This window comes from Lissotriton vulgaris, chromosome 8 (assembly GCF_964263255.1).
Source record: "Lissotriton vulgaris chromosome 8, aLisVul1.2, whole genome shotgun sequence".
Taxonomy (NCBI): Eukaryota; Metazoa; Chordata; class Amphibia; order Caudata; family Salamandridae; genus Lissotriton; species Lissotriton vulgaris.
In genome coordinates this window covers 194,448,364-194,466,600 of record NC_141696.1, presented here as the reverse complement: position 1 = coordinate 194,466,600, position 18,237 = coordinate 194,448,364, and the positions used below count along the sequence as shown (strand labels likewise).

The following is an 18,237-nucleotide window of genomic DNA, read 5'->3' as shown; positions in this document are numbered from 1 at the left end:
ATACATTGGAAGCAATTCAGGTAAATTTCATTGGCTTGAGTTTTAGCTTTTTGTTGTTGCGTGTGATTGTTGTTACTTTCACCATGGCCCTCACTCATCCTTGAACTCTGCTTTTGTCCTGCGAAGAATTGGGACAGGGAACTTGGAATGATTAGGTTTGTGTATTCGTACTGGACGACTTTAATTAGGAACTACCTCTCTCTTTCACTGGGGTTCATTTGATTGAGTTCTTGAATCTGAAACACCTTACCTGACCTGAAAAAAAACACTCAGTTTTACCCACCCTGTTTTTTGCCCTGTCTCTTAGCCTGTTGGAAAGATGGTTACAAATGGATGATATGTATTGATGGTCGGAGATGCTTAACTTATCTGATCGAAACGCAACCCCTTCACGAAGTGCTTATGTTTATAGTTTGAAATGCATTGGGGATTACAGAAGACTCTATGTGCAAATAACAAATAAAGAAATAAGAATGGTCAAATAAGTGATTTTTGAAAAAAGTATGTTGCAATAAAAAGAATGTAAAAACTCGTGTAAAGAAGTGAATTGATTTGTAGAACGAACAAAAAGAAAATTGAAAGTAAGATGGCCGAAATAAGAATTTAATTTGCAATCTCACCAATAGTAGTGCTTAGTTCAATAGACAATTTCCTTCTTTTGTTTTTATACCACATTAGTTCTGGGTTCAACACATTTTCGAATTATTAACAGAACCATCATTTTTATTTATAAGTAATGTAAAATATGTATTCTGTAATAGTCCACCTCAGAGGGTCTACAGGCTATTGAGACTGGGTGGGATTCCTAAAATGACGGGTCATAAGGAGTTTCAACTGAAATGATCACATATTCATCTATATCACCGCTATTCTCACTTTAAAAAATGAAGTATGATCGAAAACGGACTGCAACATTGCACCATTGTACGTAAACGTATTTAATACGTTCATGAGGTGATCATTGTTTGTCACGTGTATGCCCAGAATGTGGCAGTCTACAGTGCTTTTGGGAGAATCTAAGGCATTGTCTCCCCTCCATATTGTTTCAATCCCCCTCCCCCCCATACACTTTAAACATTTTGTTAATAACTCAAACAACATCATAGATTTACACTGAACCACACATTATGAAGCGAGAGAGAGAGAGAACGAACACATAAGTGTTCACTTTTAACATGTGTATGTAAACATTTTCTTCCTAATAAAATCTTTTGAAATAAACAATAAAAAAAGGAATGTCAAAGGTTATATTAAGAATGCATCTGGAAGCAAAAGATCAGCAACACAAGCTGAGGACATATTACCATAATGTGAGGATGATCACCTACAAAAACTGTTAACCCCTTCCACGCTGATGACGAGCTGGGCTCGTCATGGCGTAGCCTCCTCGCACGCTGATGACGAGCCCAGCTCGTCACGTAACATGCGATTTAAAAAATCTCAGCGTGCGAGGGGAATTCCGCTAGCGCGCATGAGGTTCAGGGGCGTGCATGCAGCGACCCTGAGTACCATTGTGGTGCATCTGTGCAATACTACTTACTCCGCAAGTGTTCGTACAGCGCATGCTGAAAATCGAAGGAAATTTCATGATGCAGTAATACCAACCTCGCACTTCAAGTGGATGCCACAATTTTCCACATATTTATAGTTTACGCTCTGACCACTGAAGGTATATGCAGTAATACATGCAGAAAGTCTGAATACATCTTATGTTGCATTCATTTACATTGTTTTAAGTGGGCAATACAAGCCGAAGCACATGTTCTAGGCTCACCTGAATCTATGAAGTTATATGATTTGTAGTCCTTCTGAACACTGGGTTCAAATTGTTGTAGTCTGTTTTTGGCAGATGATCCTTTTTTGGGGTTCTGGAATACTTAAAATTTCGGAAGAAAGTAAACCACGCAAACATTAAAGGGGCAATCCTTTGAAAAGAAAAGAACAATTCTCTTTACCCAGTTCTGCATCACTAATATTAAGCCTTCTAGGTTTTTGCATTGTTTGGGGATGTCTACTAGGGTTTTGAGACCTGTTGTGACATTATTCACCAGATTCCCCTTCAATACATATCTATTAATCATCTCATTTGCAATGCGCAACTGCTCACCTGATCGGGTCTCAAGGCGCTGGGGAGGGGGAGCGGAGCGCAACTCCAGAAAGTTACAGTGCTTCATCGAACAGCCAGGTCTTTAGGCCCTCAGTAATTTGGCAAGTGAAGGTGTCTGTCTGAGGTGGAGAGGGAGGGTGTTCCATGTCTTGGCCACGGGGTAGGAGAAGGAGCGTCCTCCTGTTCTGATCTTCTTGATGCAGGGTACAGTCGCATGGGAGAGCTGGGCAGTGTGGTGGAATCTTTGGAGTGCGCGGAACGAGAGGCAATGGTTCATGTAGGCTGGTCTGGTGTTGTGGAGGGCTTTGTGTGCGTGGGTGAGGAGCTTGAAGGTGATTCTCTTCTCGACTGGGTGCCAGTGTAGTGTCCGTAGGTGTGGCTGATGTGGCAGTGGTGCGGTAGGTTGGGGACTAGTCTGGCGGCGATGTTCTGGAGTTTGCGGGTGAGGTTCTAGTTGGTCCTGGCATAGAGAGCTTTGCCGTAGCCCAGTCTGCTGCTGATGAAGGCTCGGAGAGGAAAGGTGGAGTATGACCCGACACATTCTGCCAGAGAGGAATTTGCAGATCCGGTTGAGGGCCTCGTTCTGGATTTCTGTGTTGTGAAGTTCGCTTATGGTATTATCACATAAGAGTAATTTCCATAGGTGTTTAAATATTCAATGAAAATGTGTATTCATTCTAGTACCGCACATTTCTGCGATCACAAGCCACTTAACATTAAGACCACATGTAATCATTTTGCCTTACAACTAGTGGTTCCATGACCTCCTAGTGGTATGGTTGAAGCCCGTTCTTCTTGTTTATGAAACTGTCTTCAGTGCTCAGTAGCCATTTCTATTACCCTTCTTTATAAACCTTCCTGATTTACATCTGTTTAGGTTTAGGTTAGACTAGTAGGTATGCAAAGACGAAGTGACTGTTCAACTTTTTTATTTTTTTACTCTGTGTTAGCGGAACTCAGCCAAAGCAGAAATGACAAAACGAAAAAAAGTTGGGTGAACAATGTCAACAAAGACCTCATCGTTCCTCCAGAACTGATTGGTGTTATGGAAGAGCCAGATCGAGAAGATGAAGAAGAAAAGACACAAGGAAAATTGTACAGAAGGTAATATCTCTTAAATAAAATTCCTTTTAAAAGGTGTCTTTATACTTTTGATATTTATGACGTGTGAACCTTGCTTTGCAAAGCTGTTCAGTAGTGTACATAGGTCCTGAGAGGGGTCAAAGTTGTCCAACAGCTCAGCCCTACATGCTTAAGCTGTATTAGTAAGGTTAAAGACAAAAAATAATGTCCAATTGATCCGACCTGGTCAGGCTGCGTGGAATCAATGAAGATGATGGCATAGCCTCTAGATTTCGTATTGTTGATATATGACCAAGCTTCCATTTCTGGGATCCTCATGATTAAATTGCGCTGGGATATTATTAAGAATTGACCAGTGCAAGCCAAACTTTAAAACTGTTGTGAATGTCTCCCAATCTATATTGTACAGTAGAGTTTTCTCACTCCAGCAGTGCCTGGAATGCCGTGTGGTAGGAGGCATACACTCTCACTTCTAATAGGAGATGGCATTGTGAAACGGCATGTGATGCTTTAATTTGCTTCCATGCTGTTTTGGGCAGCGATCTGCTTTTTTTCAATTTTAGATTTATCTCTGAAATTACTCAAATCCTTTCTCAATAATTCCCTGAAACCCCTGAAACCTCACAAAGCACTTTTAGATAGGACACCCCTCATGGAATTGAAAGCCCACATAAATTACTGTTGAGCCATTATTCTGGCTTGACTTGCATTCGCAAAGCTTTGAGTAAAGCGTGCTGCACAGGGCATCAGAATTAAATCTGGTCCATGATGTTGAAGGCATCGGAGAGATCCAGCAGGAACAATGAGTGGTGGCCCAAATTCCACAGCTACCCACAAGCTTTGGAAATGCCAATAGGTCTGGCTTTAAAGGAATATTATATGGTAACCAGGAGCATTTCTAGTAGATAGCATGGGAAAAGATATGAATTTTTGTGGACGCAAAGTACTGTAGAATAATATTGATGTGGGTTTTACGGTCGGGTGATAATTGTACTGTCAAGCCAGACTTCAAACGCCATGTAGGTTAGTGACTGTCTTCTATCCAACTGTGCTGCTGCCGCACAAAGCACCAAAAATTATCAAGTTATCTTGGAGACTTTACATTATAATGTCATGTGTGCCCCTGATAAAACGGCTGTGTGGAGGGCAGGTACTTATTTGTGAAAGCACACAACTTCTGCCCAATCAAAACAATGACTCTTGGCTCCCAACAAATGGGCGGGGCTAAACCCCCTTCCCCTGATGGTTCTAACATATTGTGCGCTGTCAAGCCAGATAATAAAAGTTTTTTTTCCGTGCCACAAATGGGATGTCTTTATGACACCTTTTTGTGTCCTTTTCAGTTGCAGGTGTTGGTCCCAACCACACAAGTGGGGTGTTTTTTCCTCAGGAGAAGTGTGGGAACTCTGGATGGTAGGCATTTTGTGGATCTTTACAGATTCTGGAAGTTTCCCCTGACAGGAATTTGAGGAAAGTGTGGGATTTGTAGTCCAAGTTTGTGGATTGCAGGGTATAATGGGCTAGAAAACATAGTGATATACACTCAAGTCACACCGCCCCCCACTCCTCTTGAGTGTAGTGTTTGAACATTTCTGGATGTTAGTTTTCCCTGTGTGGGGTGACCAGAATGTTGCCCCTGAAAACCAAAGAAATAAAGGTCACCAAAGTTTATTAAATTTCTCAGCAAAGCACCAATAGTTGTGATGTGCTGCTCGCCACAGCGGATCATTTTCTGCAGATGTGCAGCATTCCGTGTTCCAGCACAGGTTTCGAAGAAACTTCATTTGAATAATAGGGGGACCAATTACTTCGGGCTTGGCTTGAAGATCTATTATCAACTGTGACTCATAGCTCTTCATGGTTTGTTGCGTTCAGTACATCTTGGTCTATCAATATTTTAGAAATAGTTTCCCTGCCAAAATAATACAATCAACAAAGATGTTGCCTTTAGGTCAAGGAAACAACATATGAAACTGACTTCCTGCCAAGAAATGATTAGATAAAGATCAGATACTGGTCACTGGCATCTGGGAAGAAAACTAACAAAGTCAGGACTAGAGAGTATTTTTACAGAGTGGGGACTGTTCTGAGATCAGAACACATAGTTGAGCATGCCTGGGGAAATACAAGGCATATGTTTGTACAAAGTACAAGTAGCTGCTGCTAACCGTCTGGCTCCGGGCAGTGGGAAACCATTCTGTACTCCCTGCAGTAACGGTATCTCTACTGAATGCCAAGGCGGCCCTTTTGGACTGATTGTAGTGATCGCCTCTCCCCTTGTCATCATGGACACTGCCTCCAGTGCTATGCTTTCACCCCACAATCCATTGCAGTCAGGTGTCTCCGTCTTCTTAGCTCAATGGTAGAATCAAAAACTTCAACACCTAGAATGCCTTAAGTTCTTGCGGTGAATCCCCAGACAGGAAACCATGTCAAAGACAACACGGAGTGAGGTGGTCCCTCGAGACCTCATACACCCAAGTATCTGGAAGTCGAGCTGGTTTGCTCTTCATTGGAATGAAGCTCACACTACACAGGATGAGAACTTGGGTCATATTGAACTGAAAATACATAAATGGTCAAAACTCTCTGTGAACTTTCGGGTAAACATAAGTCCCCACAGCATTTTTTTGTTAGCTGGAAACTGGCATAGACTACGTATTTATTTGATATTTAAAAAAGGAAGTAACATGTTTGATGCGCTCTTGTTAAAGAAACAACCTCACATGGAAACAGAATTGTGATATTTTGGGAGTTCAGCACTGTATAAGAGTCAATTTTTTCTGAAATTGCTAGTTAGGAGGAGGAATGGAGCTTGTTCAGTTAATCCTCCTCATCCGTTGCTTGCTTGAGTGTCATCCATGGTGCGGACCAGCTGACAGTGTAGCATACGTAGAGGGAGTTATGGTTCCGTCTTCGTGAAAGTGCCATTCACATTTTGGATCAAGACCCAGAACGGCCAGTCTGTGTTTTGGGAGACCCTGATCTTGAGTGTCAGCATTTTACCTTCATATCAGACTCCAAATCTGGAAGTGGTGAGCAATGAGAGACAAACGTGCCTTCAGAACCCACTGCACAATGACCATCCAGGAAGCATATTTGATATTTGCGCTTCTGATCTGAGCAATACCAAACTCTTAAAGGTATCCATGTTACATATGAAAAGCAGGCATCGTCCATGCAAGGATTTTGCATCCAAGCCGTGGGTAACATGGAGAGTGATCGCAGATCTAGATTAGGGTAGAAGCAGAGTGGGGGGTTGGGTGGAGGGAGAAGCAGAGTTGGTTCTATTCACTTCAAGTTCTCAGAATCTGGGCCTCCTGTTGCAGAGTTTCCAGGCTGACCCAGATGCGAAGGTTTCATGGCTTGGGAAAGATCATGCTATTGGCTGTGCTTCATAGTCCGGCCTCCTAAGTCAGTGATCGAAAATGTTCTACGCCATAACATGGGAAAAATTTACTGATGGTGTGCGTTAGCTAGTTTGTGCAACCGGTCACTTCCCTTCCCTAACTTCCAACCCCTTAGGATTGAAAACGCAAACATTTTCGTACAGGTAATGGAACTTGTGAAATAAATACATTTTCTGTTTAAAACTCCAGGTTGTGATTAACTGATTCCTGATTAATTGGATTTCCAAGCACCAGGTGGACTTTCCCATACAAAAAAGTTTATTGCTACGATTTCTTTATGACCTTCTCAATTTAGGGTTTGAGGTGGCAAGATGGCACTAAACAAAGTGGTCATGAAAAATGAGGCCACCCCCCACAAACTCTAAATTGTCCTGGGTAGGAAGGAGAAAGAAACATTTCCATACTCAAAGAGGTGGGAAGGGAAGGGTTTTTTATTTGGAAAATTGTTTTCCTTGTGGAGGTAAAAAGTAAAGGGCAAAGGCGTGCTCCAGCAGTGTGTACTGTTGCAAACGTTCATCCATTCCGACAACCCACAGTAATAAGGAAGAGTAGGTCGAACCTCCATTACTTTTTTAAGTTGGCTTTCATACACTCGAGTAAATCCGTGTGAAACTCGGCAAAACTATCTGGACATTTATGCAACTCGTGCATACATTTACGATAATAACATGTGGGGTTTTCAAGGAAAACCTGTAGTGTGGGAAAACCTTTTTATGTGGGGCAAGACAAACCAAAACCTGGTCAAATACAGAATTTAATGCATTTAGAAACAATTCAGTGTTAATGAAACACTCTGTGACCGGACTACACTCCATAAATTGGTCTCCAACTTTTTCAGTAATGAGCACTACTTGTGTTCAATGAAAGTCATCCCGAGCTGGCAATATTATTAGTGTTGTAATAGTGACCACATCAGACAAGATTACGTTAGTGGTGACCATATGCAAGATGAGTAGCAGTTATCACCTCAGTACATCAGGTACAGTTGCTGGAAGTCATGTTAATAAGCCTTTATCAATTTGGAATGCCTCTACATGGGTAAGGCATAACAACCATAGCTGCAATTCAAGTGGCACCAAGGTATTAATTTCTGATAGATACATCTGCCGTGTGGATTCCTCACCTTGTGAATATCCCCCTTGCGCCAGCAACATTCGGAAATTATTTTCGTAGCTTCGCGCCGACGTGGACTTCGACGTCATAGAGTCACGGCATCGCTCGCGACTCCGCTGACGTCACCGATGCCTATAATAGGCCCACGCCGGCGTGATGACATCAGTTCTCTTTTTTCCGCGTCGTCGACGCTAACGGTTTTCTAGGGATCGTCCGTAGCTTTCTCTGTAACTTTGTTACTTTGCATTGTTAGTATTCCTGTATCTCCTCTTTCAACATGTCTTTGAAGAAGACTGGTTTTAAGGCCTGTGGGGAATGCGGAAAGACTATGTCCATTACGGACCTGCATGAATGCTGTTTGTGGTGTCTTAGCTCAGACCACGATGTCGAAGACTGCAGTTCCTGCAGGAAGATGACTCCTAAGGCCCTCCGGGAGAGAGAAGCTAAGCTTATTGTTGCAAAGCTTTAAGGAAGTAAGGAGAAGAAGAAATCGAGATCGCGGACTCGACGCTCGAGGTCAAGATCTCACTCGAGGTCGCGTTCTGATTCGTCCTCGGCTCATGCTTCGAGGTCTTCAAAAAAGAAGCATAGGAAAAGATCTCATGAATCCCGACATCGTTCAAAGAAAGACTCTGGTTCTAAGCCGAAGTCGCAGATGAAGCTGGTAGAGAAAGAAGTGGTGTCTTCGGCTTCGGAAGAGCATGACGCTGGAGGTGCGGCATCGCATGCGAATTCACCTGGTTCGCCGAAGCAGACAGCGGTTCCATCTCCGGATCCTGCACGTTCTCCGGATCGGGAGGATGAAGGTGAGGAGGAGATAGTTGGAGGGGGTGAGGCTCCGTTTCCCGAAGGTCTGTCAACTCCGGTGCACCAGCCTGAAGAGTAGGTCGACGTCGTATTGGCTCCGCGCCCTCGAGATCCACCTGAGGGTTCGTTTCCAACCTTCCCGGCTCCAGGTCAGGATCCGTCGCATTTTCTAAATGCGATGTATGGTATCTACTCCAGGGCTATGTACCCCTCTGGGATACCTGTTGGTCCCACGGGTCCGATGGCATTTGGAATGGGTGTCCCCCAAACCTATGCCCCTGCGCCCTTTATGCCCTTTATGCCGGATCAGGCGCCGCATTGGCATCTTCCGACACTGGCGAGGCCTTCGTCTCCGAAGCCATCAATGCCGAAGTCGTCAACTCCGAATCCTTCGACGCCGGTTCCATCTTCTCTGATGCCAAATCCAGAACAACGTCGTGGAAGTCTTCCTCGCCCGGCGTCGGGCTCGGCACCGACTTCGGCGGAGTCGACCGTGGAACCGACTGTTCCGAAGGTGAAGCACAGGTCGAGGCGTGAAGCCCAGAGGCTGATGGAAGAAGAGAGCTATCGTGAGGAGTATTTGGAGGAGGGTGAGCTACAGGATCCTGATGATCATTATGAGAATCTTTCGGTGAACTGTCCCCTGAGTGGGATTTGGTTTCAGTATCAGACGAACCCTCTAAAGATGTGGCTCCTTACCCTGTTGTAATTAAAAAAAGCAGCAAATTTATTGAACATTGCTTTACCTACTGCTGAGTTCAAGTCAAATCTACTCGCGGAGGTTCTTCACTCTCCTTCATCGGTGACTGAACCATTGCTGCCCTTTAATGATGCCCTAAGAGATCCTATTTTAGAGGTTTGGTAGAAACCTTTATCAACTCCAGCTGTGTCTAGAGCTGTTGCCGGGAGGTACAGGACTGCTCCGGATGACCAGAATTTTTATCTACTCACCCTCTTCCTGAGAGTTTGGTGGTACAGGCTGCCTGTTCCAAACGTTTATCAGGGGCTTTTCCTCAAGTTCCGGCAGAAAAGGAGTCGAGAAAGCAGGATCAGGCTGCTAAAAAGATTTTCTCCTCTGCTAGTATGGCGCTTAAGTCCACAAATACGACCTGCCTGATGGGTCGTTATGTTCACGCCCTTATGGATACTGTTAAACAGTTGGTACCCAAATTACCTGAGGAGGATAGAAAAGACTTCCAGGAAGTTATCTCTGATACTCAGGCTGCAGCAAGGCAGGTGATTCAGAGTGGGTTAGACACGGCGGACTCTGTGGCGAGGATCATGGGCTCTTCTGTAGCTACGAGGAGAGCTGCATGGCTGAAGTCTAGTGAGTTTTCTACAGATGTCCAATCTACATTGTTGGATCTCCCTTTCGATGGTTCTGGCTTGTTTGGCAAGAAAGCAGACGCTGCTTTAGAACGTTTTAAGGACAGCAGAGCAACAGCCAAGTCATTGGGCCTTCAGACCAGGGGCACTTTTGGAAGGCGTACTAGAGGTTTTAGCAGATCTTCCTTTCGATCCTACAAATCTACGCAGCAAAACACGCTGTGCAAGTCTTATAGGGTCAAACAAAGAGGACGTTCTCGAGGCCGTCAAGCCTCCTCCTCTTCCCCTTCCCAGCCCCCTGCCAACGCAGCAAAACAGCCCTAGATCCGCCATTCCGGATCATGTGGACCCAGTGGGGGGGCCGGTTTACCCTTTTCCTGCAGGATTGGGAATTGATAACATCGGATCTTTGGGTTCTGAATGTCGTGGGGAATGGGTATGCTCTTCCCTTTCTGGAGTTTCCCCCAAATTACCCTCCTTGCCAGGGTTATTGTTCGGAGGACCACCTGCTTCTCCTGCAGGAAGAAGTCCTGGCACTGTTCAGGAAAGGTGCATTAGAGGTGGTTCCGGATCAGGAAAGGGGTCAGGGGTGCTACTCCCGGTATTTCCTGATCCCCCAAGAAGGATGGCAGGTTACGGCCAATTCTGGTTCTCAGGATCTTGAACCTTTACCTGAAACAGGAAAAGTTCAAGATACTCACCCTTGCACAGGTTCTTCAAGCGCTGCTGGAAGAGGACTGGATGGTGTCGATCGACTTGCAGGATGCGTATTTTCATATTCCCTTCTTGAAGTCGCACAGAAAGTATCTCCGTTTTACGGTTGGGTTGCAGCACTACCAGTTTTCAGGTCCTTCCGTTTGGTCTTACTACTGCGCCTCGAGTCTTCACCAAGGTGATTGCAGTGGTGGCAGCTCATCTCAGGAGGTCGGGAATTCCAATATTCCCGTATCTGGACGACTGGCTGATCAAGGCGGTGGTGGTGCTCCATCATCTGCAAGAGACAACTCAGTTGTTGCACAGGTTGGGTTTTTCGATAAATGCACCCAAGTCTCACCTGGTGCCCTCCCAGCGCAACCTATTCATAGGTGCGGTACTGGACACTTCTGTATGTCGTGCATTCCCTCCTCCTCAAAGGATTCGCGACATACAGGAAAAGATTCCTTTGTTCTTCAATGGAGCGGTTGTTCCATGCCTGAAGGTCCTTCGCCTGCTCGGTCTGATGGCTTCTTGCATTCTATTGGTCAACCATGCACGCTGGCACATGAGGGCGCTCTAGTGGTGCCTCCGCAGGCAGTGGTATCAGCACAACATAGATCTCAGGGAGTCAGTGAGGATCTCCAGAGAAGCTGCGGCGGATCTGTCTTGGGGGAGCATGGAAGGCAATCTGTCGCAAGGAAAGCCTTTTCAACTTCCTCCATCGGTGGCCACGGTAATAACGGATGCATCCACTCTAGGGTGGGGTGCTCATCTGGGGGATCTGGAGGTCAAGGGTCTTTGGTCTCCGGAGGAAAGGTTGCTTCATATCAACCTTCTAGAGTTGCGGGCGATACGTCCGGCGCTCAAGGCCTTCCTCCCTTCCCTTCGCGGTCAGTCGGTTCAGGTCCTTACGGACAACACGACCACGATGTGGTACATCAACAAGCAGGGAGGAGTGGGGTCGCAGTGTCTCTGCAGAGAAGCTCTGCGTCTCTGGTCCTGGGTTCAGGACCATCAGATTTGTCTGATGGCAAATCATCTGGCCGGAGTTCAGAACGTTCGTACAGACAGTCTCAGTCGGCAGTTCTCGGCCGACCACGAGTGGGGCTTCATCCGGAGGTGGTTCGTCACGTCTTTCGAACGTTGGGAACTCCTCAGGTGGACCTTTTTGCCACTCTAGAGAATGCTCACTGCCCGTTATTCTGCAGTCTCCAGTTTCCGATGCAAGGAGCCTTGGGACGCGTTTCAGTTGAGTTGGGAAAGACGACTCCTTTACGCGTTTCCTCCCATACCTTTGATTCCTCGGATACTGAGGAAAATTCGCCAAGACCGGGCCCAAGTCATATTGATTGCCCCGGGTTGGCCAAGAAGGGTGTGGTACTCAGACCTTCTCCACCTCTCCTCTCACCCGCCGCTCCGTCTCCCTTTCAGGGCAGATCTCGTCTCCCAGATGGAGGGGCAGGTTCTACACCCCCACCTCCAGACCTTACACCTTCATGCCTGGAGATTGAACAGGGCAAACTGAGTTCTTTTTCTCTCCCGCCTGACGTGGTGGATGTCATCTTATCTACCAGGCGTGACTCCACTAAGTCCATCTATTCTTATAGGTGGTCGAAATTTGTCTCTTGGTGTGGGGAGAAATGTATAGACCCTTTGAGTGCCCATTTGTCTGTAGTTCTCCAGTTTGCCCTATCTCTGGCGCAACAGGGGCTTGCTGTTGCCACAGTGAAGGGTTATCTTTCAGCGTTGTTGGCATTTCTCTGCTTGCCCGACCAGCCATCACTTCTTAAATCTCCTGTGGTTTTAAGATTTTTGAAGGGCCTCACAAATAAGTTCCCTCCTACTCCTTTTATTGTGCCTCAGTGGGACTTAAATCTTGTTTTGACCTTTCTGATGGGTGCTCCCATTGAGCCTCTTCACAAATTTCCTATGAGGCTTTTGACTCTTAAGACAGTTTTCCTCGTTGCAATTACCTCGGCAAGGAGGGTAAGTGAGCTTCAAGCTCTTAGTTCCAAGCCCCCTTACTTGTCCATTCATGCTGATCGAATGGTTCTTAGGACCAGGGCTGCTTTTCTGCCTAAGGTGGTGACTCCTTTCCACCTTGGTCAATCTGTTACCCTCCCTACCTTTTATCCTCCCCCACACCCTTCCAAGGAGGAGGAGAGATTACACCGTCTGGACCCCAAGAGGGCGGTGTCTTTTTACCTGGACAGAACTAAAGATTGTCGGTTGGATGACCAGCTCTTCATTGGTTTTGCTGGCTGCAAGAGAGGAAGAGCGGTCCATAAGAGAACTTTATCGAGATGGATCGTCCTCTGTATAAAGATCTGCTACTCTTTGGCCGGTAAGGAACCTCCAGAGGGTATAAGGGCTCATTCTACTAGAGCTAAGTCGTCAACCTCTGCTTTGGCTAGAGGTGTTCCTGTAGAGGATAATTGTAGGGCAGCTACTTGGTCTTCCCTCCACACTTTCGCGAAGCATTACTGCTTGGATTCCGAAGTGAGGAGGGACGGTTATTTTGCACGCTCTGTTCTCCAGGATTTCCTGGTCTAGAAGAGTGGACACCCTCCTCCGGGAGTGGGGACTGCTGTGCAACTCTATTCAGAAGGTGAGGAATCCACATGGCAGATGTATCTATCAGAAGAACAAGTTACTTACCTTCGGTAACGCTTTTTCTGGTAGATACAATATCTGCATGTGGATTCCTCACTGACCCACCCGCCTCCCCGTTGTCCACTCTTCTAGTTCAGAGTTTCTTTAATGTATTATTTTATTGTCCAGGAGTTGTTTATTTCAAATGATTTATTACATTTGCTTCACACTGTGTGTGTTACCTTGATATCTTTACTGTGTATATTTTTTACTGTCATTGGTCCGTCTGTGTGCCTCGAAGGCACGGAAAAAAGGGCGGAACTGATGTCATCACGCCGGCGTGGGCCTATTATAGGCGTCGGTGACGTCAGCTGAGTCGCGAGCGATGCCGTGCCTCTATGACGTCCTCGTCGGCGCGAAGCTACGAAAAGAATTTCCGAATGTTGCTGGCGCAAGGGGGATATTCACAAGGTGAGGAATCCACAGGCAGATATTGTATCTACCAGAAAAAGCGTTACCGAAGGTAAGTAACTTGTTCATTAGTAACAAGTCTCCCCAGTACCATCTGATTTATCACTCAAATATCCGCTTTAAATATATTTTGAAAATTGAGGTTTAAAAATGCACACATTTTTTGACTTGAATACACACTTTTTTCCATTTTGGTCAACGCAGACTAATTCAGCTAACCAAAAGTGTCTAATTTAGTAGGCTGGGCTGCACACAGGAAATCTACTCAAAGGTAGGTAGTTAGAGAGTTACCAGTATCTCACGTGCTACTCATTTGAGAAGCCTGGTGTAGAGTATGTGGTTGTCATGATCACCTCCCACAAACAAAGGTCTGCATTTGGAATCCTCAGAGTATGTCATTATTACCCTTAGAAATGTCATGATGCAGTGTTCAAATACTAGGAATGTGTGCAGAATCAAAATTCTAAAACTATTGCGGTGAAAAGTGCTCTGCCTTGCTCTGGACTTATCAAATATATTTGCATTTTCATTTTATTTTGCATTTTATTCAGGGAGTTTACAATCTTTCCAAGAAAGACGGGTCTAGGATAATATCATTGCAAAAAGGACCTGCACTGCAGGCGCCCTCACAAGCCTGCCACTGCGAACTACTGCTTGACTGTGCTGTATGGACTTTTATAGCCAACTTCCGGTTGAATGTTGAAGCATTCCTTCCAACATACAGTTGTTGAATTTTCGTATCTGCTGCCATAGTCTTTTCAAGATTCACCATGGCTTGCCTGGGCTGTACATTGGGCCTTTGGCGTTTTGTTGAAGGTTACAGAATCACATTTATATTTTGGTGATGTGACCAAGTTTCTGTATTTGGAGCCTCTTGCTGCCCTCTGTACCTCCCTACTTCGCACTTTGTCCTTTTGCTCCCTCCAACCAACACTATTGCTCATCTTCCACTTCTACCAATCTTGCTTCCTGAGATCACTACCTCTCCTACTGTGCGTGTTTCCTTTTTGCATCTCCATAGCTTCTGTCCTCCCTTGCAGTCACCCAAGGCAGGAGATCCACTTAGCCTTATTGTCCATCGGCAAAGGATACAACAATGTAGTTCAGTGACTGAGCGTATCTTACCGATACACAAGGTCACTGTTAAATCCCCAGTATCTACACTTACTTGTTACTTGAGATGCTCCTTGGAGCGATTGCTAGCGCGTTATAAATGGACTCTACATCTACATCTACTTGACACATACATATTTTTCGTCCCTCCTCCTCTGCCTCTGGTTGAATATCTTTTGTAGCCTGTGCACTAAAATAAGTGTGGCAGTGGCTTATCGGTGACCAGCCAAACCGATCTCCTTCCCATCAGCCCCAGCCCCTTCCCTTTCACCCTTGCTTGCAGGCTCCCAGAATAGGTATTGTGGTATTGTGGTATACTTATATAGCGCAACCTGTCACCACCAAGGGCATCCTGGCGCTTTGACCCATAAACCAGCAAAAACAATAGCTCAACCTGTCCTAGGAAAAAGGTAAGTTTTCAGCGCCTTTCTGAAGGCTAAGAGATCCTCAAGACTTCTCAGGGATATTGGCAGGGAGTTCCAGAGTTTGGCCGCCGCTACTCTGAACGAACGGCCACCCATCCTCACTCTCTGGAAGCGCGGAACTACAAGTAGCCTGGACGACGAGGAACGTAAAGCTCGAGATGGAAGATACCAGGCAAACATTCGCCGCAGAGGGATTGGGCCCAGGCCATGGATAGCCCTGAACACAATACACGCTGCTTTGTAGCGAACGCGTAAATGGACCGGCAGCCAATGGAGTTCCTGCAACGCTGCCGTAGAAGAGCTGTGGTAGGGGCGGGAAAGGGCGAGTTTGGCAGCCATATTTTGCACCCTTTGAAGCTTGCCCAGAAGTGTTACCGGGGCCTCCAGAAGCAGTGCGTTACAATAGTCAAGTCGACTTAGGATGGTACTTCGCACTACTTTTGGTCTGGCTTGCTCAGGGAGGAGGGGTAAAACCTTGCGCTGCATGTGGATCAGCATCATGCACGTTGAGGTGGTCTTATTTACGTGCAGATCCAGCTGCAGGTTGGGCCCAAAAATGACGCCCAGATTACGCGCCGATTGTGCGGCTGACACCGTCTCTGAAAAGGACGGGGGCCAAAAGTCATCTGGGAGATCTCGGGGAACTCGGTCAGTGGAGCAGGGCAGGACCTCTGTCTTGGTTCCATTGAACTGTAACGAGTTCAAACGGAGCCATTCCGCTGTAGCCTGCATGCACCGGTGAAAAGTCTCCAATGGGACTGCATCCTGTCCCTCCAGAGAAAAGACCAGCTGGGTATCATCCGCATAATTAAATGCGGAGATCCCAAATGATTTAATGAGCTGGACTAGAGGGCGGAGGTAGATATTAAAGAGTATAGGGCTGATGGGTGAGCCCTGGGGTACTCCTTGTCCCACTCTCCGCTCCTCTGAGCTGAAGGGAGGGAGCGAAACCCGTTGCTGACGGCTGTCCAGGTAGGAGATTAACCAGTCCCTGGCCTTGTCTTTGACCCCGCATTCTTCCAACCTCGAAATCAAGGTAGGATGACTGACCGTGTCGAACGCGGCCGGCATATCGAGCAACACCAAAAATGCTGCCCGACCACTGTCGACTCGCGCCCGCAGATTGTCTAATACGGTCACCAACGCGGATTCCGTCCCGTGCGCTGGGCGAAAACCGAATTGCGTCTCATCCAACCAGGTGTTCCCTTCTAAGAAGCCGGACAGAGTGCGGGTAACCAATTTTTCCATGATTTTGACTGGAAAAGGAAGCAGGGAGATTGGCCGGTAGTTAGAAAGGCACACCGGGTCGAGCGTAGGTTTTTTTTAAGAGCGGAGATACCACTGCCTTCTTCCAGCAGCCCGGTACAGTCCCTGTTTCAAACGACTGGCAACAGATGGCATGCAAGGGCTGGAAGAGATCCTTTTGAAACCCCTTCCAGAGTTTTGGAGGAAGAGGATCCAGAGGCGAGCCAGATGAAATCGTGAGGGCTAGACTGCCAAACTCCTCCAGAGAGGGAAGGGGAAAGCTGCTCAGCTGGGGTCGACTGGCCTCAATCGCCGGAGCTCCCAAGCTGAGAGCCGGATCCAGAGAGGGAGGAGAAAAGCTACTCAGCTGGGGTCGACTGGCCACACTCGCCGGAGCTCCCAGACCGAGGGCCGAATCCAAGGCGGGGGAGGGAAAGCCACTCAGCTGGTGTCGACTGGCCTCAATCGCCGGAGCTCCCAAGCTGAGGGCCGGATCCAAAGGGGGGGGAAGGAAAACTACTCAGCTGGGGTCGACTGGCTTCCATCGCCGGAGCTCCCAGGCTGAGGGGCTGATCCTCTGGTCGGGGTCGACTGGAGGGCGTGGCCGGAGCTTCCAAACAGAGGTGAGCGACCCTCTGCAGGGGTCGACTGGCCATCTCCTCCGGAGCTCCCGCATCAGTGGTGGGATTAACTGGGTCCTGCAGACCCTCCAGGATTTTACGGATTTTCTCCTCTAAGGCATCCGCAAGTGAGTCACAAAGAGCTTGCGATGAAGGGACTGCACTAGCCACACACGTAGGGTGGGCAAGGTCCCTAACGATTTTAAAGAGGGCCTGTGCCTTGTTTGGGGCCTGATTCAAGGTGGATTCAAGATAGGTCGCTTTAGCCATCTTGATTTGAGCCTTGTATTTTTGTATAGCAGACCTAAATACCATTTTCTCCGAGTCTAAATACTGTTTCCTCCAGACCCTTTCTGCGCGTTTACAGTCAAGTTTAAGCTGGCGTAATTCGCTAGACTAGATCTGACCAATGTCCTGGAGTCTCTGTGGGATTCTACACTAAGCATTAACAGAAGTGTCCAAATGTCGGAGAGGCGTGTCCGCCAGTCCTGGGCATTATTTGCATCAACCATGCGTTTGACAAGTCAAACGAGGGTAGTCTCATTGTATGCTGCGCTGACATGGTCTCAAAGGGCGTCGTCCTTTGGGCTCCAGGCAGGAGACAATACAGATGGATTTAGTGCTTTTGGTCACTGAATGAGCTATCAATGGTCAGTTTCTCAAAATAAATTGCTTGTTGCCTATTATGCCAATATTGTAAAATATCAAAACTGCTTACACCAAAAAGGCCTTCTCCGTAGTTTTTAAGCGGAGACTCCACTTGAAAAGCAAAATCAGACATTTGCATCTAGTTTGACAGCCCTGTCTTAACAGCACTGCCCGTCCCTGTCCTCCATCAGGCACCCCTAATACTTCATCTCTTTAGGCGTCTTCCACAAAAGACCTAAGAAGGTAGCCAACTATTGGAGTGTATATTTCACATACACTAGGCCACTGGTTCAGTCTGAAGCATGTTTCTTTATGTTTTACGTTCTGCCAACGATTTGTGACTCCCTTTTGTAATGAACTTCTTGGTGCCTGATTAGTTTCCTTCCTCTGGCATCCACCAGTTATGGAACTGTACTTAATGTGTCAATATTTGTCATGTGATGCAACTTAAGTGTGTGTACATGTAAACATATATACACAATAAAACATGTTCTAATTCATCTTTTCAGTGGTGGTCAATAAATCACACTTCGCTTTTCAATAGCCTAACCGTATAATATTTAGAAAAGTATTTAAAAATA

General features: G+C 46.5%; 1 protein-coding gene across 39 annotated transcripts in view; it reads left to right on the top strand.

Annotated features, from left to right (window-relative positions):
* SYTL2 (synaptotagmin like 2) overlaps positions 1-18,237 on the top strand; it is a 411,708-nt gene that overhangs the window by 182,661 nt on the left and 210,810 nt on the right. For all 39 annotated transcript variants that reach the window (XM_086933941.1, XM_086933940.1, XM_086933962.1 and 36 more), the window contains exon 4: positions 3,058-3,211. In XM_086933941.1, the coding sequence (XP_086790067.1) occupies positions 3,058-3,211 (154 nt within the window). The remainder of the gene's footprint in view (positions 1-3,057; positions 3,212-18,237) is intronic.